At 33.6% G+C, this 10,000-nt stretch overlaps 1 protein-coding gene across 6 annotated transcripts in view; it reads left to right on the forward strand.

The window, feature by feature from the left end:
- Nucleotides 1–10,000, forward strand: part of LOC128250621 (uncharacterized) — a 391,225-nt gene that overhangs the window by 121,905 nt on the left and 259,320 nt on the right. The window contains exon 3 of one of the 6 annotated variants that reach the window (XR_016238038.1): nucleotides 1–444. This exon is cut by the window's left edge and continues 1,139 nt beyond it. The exons of 2 other annotated variants lie outside the window; for them this stretch is intronic. Coding sequence is in view for 1 of the 4 variants with exons in the window: in XM_089340038.1 (XP_089196164.1) it covers nucleotides 1,189–1,308 (120 nt within the window). In the remaining 3 variants the exon portion in view is untranslated. Of the gene's footprint in view, nucleotides 549–1,188; nucleotides 1,950–10,000 lie in introns of those variants that run through there. 3 more of the 6 variants (XR_008266648.2, XM_089340036.1, XM_089340038.1) reach the window with 3 other exon arrangements.

Consider the following 10,000-nt stretch of genomic DNA (forward strand, 5'->3'; position numbering starts at 1 on the left):
CACATGCATATATACATGTATGTACACATATATACGTGTATGTGTGGGTATATGCGTATGTGTGTGTATAATATACTTATTCACATATACATACAGGAACGGACGCACACACATTGATATGATGCGAGGAAGGTTACTTACATACAACTACAATAACAGAAACAACAACAACGGCAGCTGGAAGTGATAGAAACAGAAATTATGCAAAACAACAAAAAACAATCACAAAAATATATAATAACCGAAATATCGATATAAAAAATGTCTCAAAGACCGATAATAAAATAAAATAAATGTTTTACTGATATAAGTAAAATTGCCGCCAAAATAATAAAAAATAAATTTATTACTTCAACAAATAGTATTTTCTTTTTTATCTCTTGTATTTTATTATCAACTAACTGAAACCGCAATGGTGAATGGCCGGCGGTTGTTGGGCCGTATGTGTGTACGCATATGAGAGTCAGTGTGTGTGTGTGTGAGTGAGTGAGTGTTTGTGTGTGTGTGTGTTTCTATATACATATATATATATATATATACATCCATCATATAATCAAATATAAATATGTATATACATCTCTCTCTCTCTCTCTCTCTCTCTATATATATATATATATATATATATATATATATATATATATATATATAATATATACGCACACATTTATCAATATATATATGTAAATATATACTACGTAAATATAAATATATATATATATATATTATAATATATACGCACACATTTATCAATATATATAATATATATGTAAACATATACTACGTAAATATAAATATATATACATACATATACATTTATATATGTATAAATGTATCGATCCATATATATATATATATATATAAATACATATATATATATAAGCGTATATATTATCATTATTATTCAATGTGTATGCGTGTGTGTGTGTGTGTGTGTGTGTGTGTGTGTGTGTGCCTGATCGTGTATGAGTGTGTATGTCAATTTGTGCATCTCTATAGTGTTCTAACCTTTCCTCTCAGAATAAAAGAATATTCAATGAAAACACCTAATAAAAAACAATTTCAAAGTAAAATCGAAAAATACAAGGAGAATTCTCAAAATGGTTAAATACCAAATCGAAATTTGAATATTCAAAAAAATATAAAGGAATAATTTATGTCTTTTCATTGAAATAATTAATACGATTCCAGCCTTTCGTTCTTAGGAATGGTAAAGCAACCTTAGAAAGGATGGAAGCATCTCTTGAACTTCACGATGAGAAAACATACCAAGCTGTCTGTCCCACTACCTCCATCTCTGAAGCAGCTTAGCTTTCTTTATATCTAACTATCGATCTCTTTGTATAATATATATTTGTGTGTACGTCTCCTTCTCTCTTATATATATAGTACAGTATAGTCCGTGTTATCCGTGGTTATCCGATTGATCCTCATCATTGATTCCTTTCATCAGATGATGCTGCATAAGTCGATGAATCAGAGAAGGATGGATTTCTGTGCCTGTGTGAAGGCAAATCTAGCTGTTATATTTATCCTACATTATATCGGTACGACCATGATGCAACCCCAAAAACACTGACTTATTACTCACTGTCGTTAGACGGTAGCCTCGGATCTTTATTTGCATACTCTTAACGTTACCTTAAACCAATTTAAAAGGTGTGTGTGTGGGGGGGGTATGTGTGAGTTTTTTCTCCAACCACCGGTTGCCTACCGGTGCTTGTTTGTTTACATCTCCGTAAATTAGTAGATCAGCAAAAAGTGCGGGATTCAATAATTACAAGGCTTAAAAAGCAAAAAAAAAAAAATAGTTAGATTCATTCGGCTAAAAGATACGTCAAGGTTGTGCCCCAGCATGGGCGCATATATATATATATATATATATATATATATATATATATATATATAATTCAAAATACTTCTAAGCCAAATATTTTTACTTCTATTTTTAGTGAAGCCGGTGCTTATTTTGTACCCAAGTATAATATATATATATCAATATATATATATATATATATATATATATATATATATATATATATATAAGTATTCATTTGCTTAAACGTCTTTTATACGCGTGGCCACTAATACTATTTTTAGAATATCGTTCTTTTATTACTATAAATAATTTCACATGGTTCGTTTATTTCAATGATGTTCAAATAAATAAACCGGCATGGTAATAATGACTTCTAGAAGCTGTCTCTTGCAGCTTTGATTCAAGGGAATCAGGCGCCATTGGCTCTCATTTCAAAATCCTGATAACAAATTGACATTCCTCCTGCATCCTTGGTGGAGGTAAGACTCTATTCCTGTTCATTAAATATTTTTTCCTATCAAACCTGCATTAATTTGGTGATCCTTGCGTGCCTTGGTATTTTGACTTTTATTTCTAGCGAAGATCTACCCTAGTATATATTAATATAAGTATATAATATATAATTATCAATTTGCCTGTACGGCTTTTGCGCTCCCGGCCACTAACGTTAGTACTTTTAGAAATACCTTTCTTTTATGTATGTATATATATATATATATATACACACACACACCCGACGGGCTTCTTCAACTTACCGTCTGCTCAATTTCGCTCTCAAGGTTTGGTCAGCCCCAGGTTATAGAAGACACGCTAGGTGCTACTCAGTGGACTGAAACCAGAACCATGTCGTTCTGGCCACACAAATGCATATATAAAGACCCATGCACACACACACACACACACACACACACACACACACACACACACACACACACACATACACACACACACACACACACACACACACACACACACACACACACACACACACACACACACACACACACACACACACACACACACACACACACACACACACACACACACACACACACACACACACACACACACACACACACACACACACACACACACACACACACACACACACACACACACACACACACACACACACACATACATAAACTGAAACGTACCCATACCCGTTCTTACTTAATTACATAGCATATACATGCAGACGCATTCTTATGCACGCATAAACGACACGCACACACGTGTATATCTCTATGTCAATGTTCTCATTTCGCTCTCTGTGTATATGCTATATCTGATTCATTCCAGCCAAATTTCTAAAAGATGAGACTGGAATCAATTATATTAATGGAGTTGGAAAGATTTTATAGATCTGCTACGGTTATCATGAAGTAGGATATTTTTTTTCTGTATTATAGAATTTCTAAATACACGTTCAATCAGTTTTATACACATTTATTCACGCACTCCGATATGTGTATTTACTGATATATATATATATATATATATATATATATATATATATATATATATATATATATATATATATATGCGTGTGTGTGTATAGTATATGCACATATATATAGACACGTATATGTATGTTTCAACATTTCAATAGATATACCTATATATGTAGATATATGCACACACACACACACACACACACACACACACACACACACATATATATTTATATATACAGCTACGAAATTGTCTACGCCTTTCATTACATAACTTTCATCTTCTCATATAGTCAGCATCAGAGATTAATCTGAATGCGTATATATCTGATCATTTTATATAGTATATACTTTCATATATATGTCCGTGCGTTTGTGTGTGGAGTATATATATGTATACACACACATGTATGTATATATACATATATTTATATATATATATATACACACACACACATATATATATATATATATATATATATATATATATATATATATATATATATATACATTCATTTAATATATACACACGTTTATGTAAGTGTATGTATATACATTCATATATAGACATGGTGAAAATTACTGGCTTGGCGCATATGATTCCGGACGGAAATATCATATTTAAAATCTTCTCTTTAGAAACTCCATAACCATCGTAGTACATTGTTGGTGACATCGTAATTCGCACACACACCTCTAACAATATGTTCCTCTACATAACAAGTTCTGACTGTTCTTCACTAGACAGGCAATTCGCATTGCCTATCAACATAACTGGCATTGATATCCCAGAAGTACTTGAAGACATGCAATAATTCTTATGCTAACTCATTGTAGCAATCAGTGATTCCAGGAGCAGCCTATTTTGTATTACACTGTTGTAGTCTGAACATTCTCCAAACACTTTTTTTTTCCTTAACGTAATTCTAGTTGAATCAGTTGCAGATAAAATGTTACCATTCCGACTGTTTTTGTTTTTTGGGGGTTTTTTTCGGAACTACGTTACGGTCTGCAGTGCATTACACTGTTTTTGGTTCCGCGAACCAGTGGCACACTCACTTTTTGGGCTTTTTGTTGTACAATTTATTTCATTTGGTAATAATATGAAGAGTTTATCATGAGAGCATAATAATATATAGATAAAACACACACGCTCTTATGTGTCTTGTTTAGTTTTCACATTGTAGTTTGCTTTTACTATATCATATTGTTCCGGCCTTACACAATACATACATACACACACACACACAGAGGACACGCAGACACACATATGTATAAACCTATATATATATATATATATATATATATATATAGTTTCTTCACAACCACACAGTTTTGATGAGTGATGGAAAAAATTAGTGACATTTTATGCTACGTGTGGAAAAATTGAAGCGAAGCGGCAAAGGAAGTTAAACATGGAAAGCTCAAGAGCTGTCAACGAACGTGTGTGCATATGACTGGTTCAGACATTTCAAGGAAGGTGACACCAGCTTCGAATACAAATGAATTTCAAAGAAAATTTTGGTTGGGGAAAATGAGGCATTGCTCGAAATAGTTGAACATAAATACGAAAACTGGATTGGCTACCAAAGTATCGTCGTAGCGACATCATCAACTATTTTAATGGTACGTAGTGGTAACCCGAGAAGTAGATTTATTCAGTGCGGGACTGTGGAGGTTTAGGTACTATTATCTGCTGGTTTTCTATCGAAATCTGCAAAATGTGGATACTTTCGTATCACTTCAACTTGGATTAGTAAATAAAAATTAGTTTGCTTATCGTTGGAGCAAATGATCAGAAAATAAATCATTTTATTTTATCATCGCTGGATTTTCGACTTGTTTATTTCTGTACCGTATTTGTTAGGTAGATAAATATCTCGGTATTAATACTATTCATTCTCAAATTGAATTTGCATATTTTCTTTTGTATTTCGCCTCACGCTTGATCGATCGGTTTGTGGAACTTTCAACGCAGACCTGTCGCAATTATGTACACACAACGACATATAAGTGCGGGTGTGTATGTGTGAGCGTGTGTTTGCGAACGCGTTTGCTTGCGTGTGGATTTATTTATATGTATATATAAACACATATATCTCTGTTAACGTGTGTAAATATGTATGCGTGTATGTATGAATTGATGAATATATATATGATGTGTATGTATTTACTTTTTCGATCTTCAACGAATGACGACAAATGTAATACATTAATAACGAAATTCAATTAAATATTTCGCTTTATTGGCTTCTGTTTGTCACCAATTTTTTTCCAAGAACGTCTTTAATGTAATTTCAGTTGTTGTTTTCCATTTATATTATTCTTTCCCCAAAACGTGGGAATATATGAACGTATATATATATATTTATTTATATCCACGTCTCAATTTCTCTTGTTTCTCATGCACACACATATATTTATGTATATATATATATATATATATATTATGTGTATGTATGGATAGATAGATACATGCATACATACATACATATATGTGTGGGTGTGTACATAAAATAGATGTTGTCTAATTAAAAATAAGAGCTCAAAAGCACAAATATGCAAATTAGTCTACCCATTAAGGTGCGTGCGTAATTTATGACTGGTTTATATAGATCTTGATGTATAGCATTGATTGGAATAGGAAGTCGTCATCAAACTGAACTTTGTGTGTTACCTGATTCTCCACATCAATCTTATAGAACCAACAATGGGTCCCTGAAGTATATATAAAGACAGAAATGTACATCTTTTACCTGTTTCATTTATTACACTGTGATACCGCCTTCAATTTTTAAACATAGACACGTTTGATAATGTGATCCTATGATCCCTGCAAACAGGAAAATGTTGTGGGTAACATAGATGTAATTTCGTTCATCATAGCTGGGATCGATCAAAAAGGACTTGAACCTAAACGCCACCGCTACCAACAACATTAACAAAAAATTCACAGGAATTGAACCAACAATCTGGTTTTTGTTGGGGCCGTAAGGAGTGTAGATCTGTAATGGAATTGCATTCAGAACCAATTTTCTTACTGTCCTTTATTTTTGTAATAATAAACCTTTAAAACATAGTGAAAAGGCTTGAAATAATGACGGGTGGGGAGAAAGCCGATTACATCGACTCCAGTCGTCAAAATGATACTTTCCTTATCGACGCTGGACGGATGAAAGCCCGAGTCGAACACTACCGAATCGGAACACAGAACGCGAAGACAATCGAAAGGCCACGAGGCATTTTGTCCGGCGTGAAACCTCCCCTCCGTCGCCGCCGCCGTCGGCGTCGTCGTAAGGAAGAAAGAGAAGAGGAAAAGAACTAGATTATCAGCATTTTCTCTAAGATGTTCTCGTAACAAAAGAAACTTGTCGATATCTAATGCCTGTCATGATAATTGCCAACGATATTCACATGTCACATGATATATATTTTGCTCAAAACTTACCAAGAAGGATATGAAGAGAACAATGGCATAGTTGTTTTTTTTTTTGTACGACTTCTATTACATCACAGTAAAAGTACAGAACGCTGTGGTAAACAGCCATTTTGAATTTCTCGACTGCTTTTCAGTGGTGCTTACGGACCACCAGAAATCTTTGCGCATGCACTCATATATTTCTTTGTGTAAGTGTATGCGTAAATCGTTGAATGCATGCATGTACCTATAGACATGTTTCTCTGCATCTGTGTGTCTGTGTGAGCGTACGCGCGCGTGGCAGTGTATATATGTGTGTGTGTGTGTGTGTGTGTATGTGTGTGTGTGTGTGTGTGTGTGTATGTGTGTGTGTATATATATATATATACACACGCGCGCGCGCACATTTATATACATATATGCAGGTGTATAGCCGTAAGTATATACATGCACACACACACACATACATATATATATTTATATACATATATGCGTGTGTGTGCCTGTGAATACACGTATATATATATATATATGTGTGTGTGTGTGTGTGTGTGTGTGTGTGTGTGTGTGTGTGTGTGTGTGTATATATATATATTGATATTCATATATATACAGATAAATAAATATATATATATATGTATATACATGCATATAGATGTGTGTGTATCTATATATGTATATGGTTGTCTGTGAGTATGTGTTATATACATATATGTGCATGTGCGTGTTTGTGTCGTTTCTGTATGGATGAAAATAGATATAGACAGACATACAGATAGATCGATAGATAGATAGACAGATAAACAAGTTGATATGGTTGTCTGTGTGGATTGTATTTTTATAGTTATATATGTGTGTGAGTGTGTACTTAACACTACCTGTATGAATGTAAATACGTATAATATATACCTATATATACACATACACCCACATATATATGCGTATGTTTGTGTGCGTATGTGTATTCATATATAATGTACATACATATATACATATTGCCTTCGTATGTACATGTATACATGCAGATGTATATATGTGAAATTAATGACAGTAGATGAAACGGCGTAGATGTATGATTGATATAGGGACAAAGTATATAGCATATATGGAACGGTTTTACTTCAAGAAAAATGGTTCTACAACCCATTATTCAGTTGTTTTGCTTCGAATAAATGAGATATTGCTTACCATTATGACATAAATGTCTGTTTGAGTGGAATCGAAGTAAAAGACGAATGTTGGAACACATGTGGAACAATAACATCCTGTTAATGTCAAAAAAGAAAGGAAAAAATGCCTTAAGAATTATTTCCACCAAAATTTATAGTCGCAGGCTGACATAGAATAGTGTATATTAATAATAATCATATGTATGAATTGATGCATTCCTAGAAAGCACCAGCAGTAGTAGCAGTAGCAGTAGTAGTAGTAGTAGTAGTCGTAGCAGTAGTAGCAGCAGCAGCAGAAGAAGAAGATGAAGAAGCACCAGTGTTGTTATTATTATTATATTTATATGAAAACTCACAGCTTATTTTGCGGGGTATGATGTAAAGTTCCAGCTGTCTACATCCAGTAAGCTAAGGTGACACATGTTTACTGATCATGCTTCAAGAACCCTTCGAAGAATTCTTGAAGTTCCATTCGGAGCAGTGTTGATTTTTGTAGTTGTTCTTCCTTCACACTGGTCCGATGTCTTTCAGCCATGCTGGTAGCTGAGTTCTGATACTTCCAAGTGTACCAATTATTATATTACTATTGGTAGCACGTCTACTCTCTTCATTGACCAGAACCTTCGTATTTCCCATGGTCGTAGTTTATTATTATTATTATTATTATTATTATTATTATTATTATTTACTTATAATTTACGTTTGTTTCAGTCACTTGCCGAGACATACCTAGTGGCTTGGGGACCGTAAAGGATAAAAGACTGTTACATTATAACTGTAAGCTTGGGTAGGGAAAGTAGCGAAATATCATGTAATACAATACAGACATTTAAATTGATAGGGTTTTTCTAAGGATGTGGCTAGTAATTTGTCAGGACAATCTTTTGGATTTCTCTGAGATATGGTTCTTCTGCGATTTTATCTAGTTGCTTATGAGATCCCTATTTCATCATAACTATGCCACCTACAATAACAGTTCTCGTTTTAAGATGCCGCATTTTTGTATTTCAATTTCCAGGTCCTTATATTTACTTAGTTTGTCATATTCCTTGACAGAAATATTTTTATCAGTGGTAACATATCTATTAGTATACAAGTATGTTTTTTTCCCCTGTCTTTAATAATTACGTCTGGTCGATTAGCCAGGATCGTTCGGTCAGTGTTGACTAGAAAATCCCAGAGGATAGTGCAATCCCACCAAACGGAGAGAAAAACCTTCTAGGCATGGAGTTCCCTTTTCAGTTATGTTTGGACATTTTCCCCTTCACCAAGCCAATGTCTCCAATGCTTAACATTTTGATAAAAGACCCGTTTTTCATCACTGGTCACCAGTCTGTTCAAAAAGAACGAGATAAAATTACGGGAACGAGGTGAGAAGAGCCATTGTCCACTCGGGATTTAAGGATGGGTTCAAACAAGTTATGAGGCAGCCATTTTCTAACATTTGAGACCTTTCCATGCTGTTGAAGATTGCAGTGAACGCTAGTATGGCTTGGACGAACCTTCCTTGGCATTTCTTCGACTTAAACTGCTTGAACTTTTTCAAGTTCTGCGTAAAGGAGCTTGTCATCAAACTCAGTTGGACGTCCTGTTCGGGCCACATATTCAAGACTGAAATCTGCACTTCTGAATTCTACAAACCATTTCCTTCATGCTCTTTCATTCAGGCATTTTTCTCCCTAAGCTCAGTGAATATTTCGAGTCGCTTCATACGTACATATACATGTGTGTATACATACATACATACACACATGCATACATACATAGATTTATGTATATATATATATATATATATATATATATATATATATATATATTCCACACAATGCCACGCTCGTGCACACAAGTATTAATGCAGCTAAAGACGAGATCCTATTTGTCAGTGTGTTAAATGTACATTGATATATCTGTGTATATTTGTATGCATGTATCTATATTTATACATATGTATCTACGCAAAGGTACGTACTCTTATAAATGTATAACCATTATATAAATATATATATATATATATATATATACACAAACATGCATAGATTCACACAGGCATAACACACATACATGCATATATGTGCGTTCGTGTTTGTATGCATGCATTTATTATGATTTTTGCTGCTATTATTATTATTATTATTAATATTAT

The sequence above is a fragment of the Octopus bimaculoides genome, chromosome 23 (assembly GCF_046866305.1).
Source record: "Octopus bimaculoides isolate indiv1 chromosome 23, ASM4686630v1, whole genome shotgun sequence".
Lineage (NCBI taxonomy): Eukaryota > Metazoa > Mollusca > Cephalopoda > Octopoda > Octopodidae > Octopus > Octopus bimaculoides.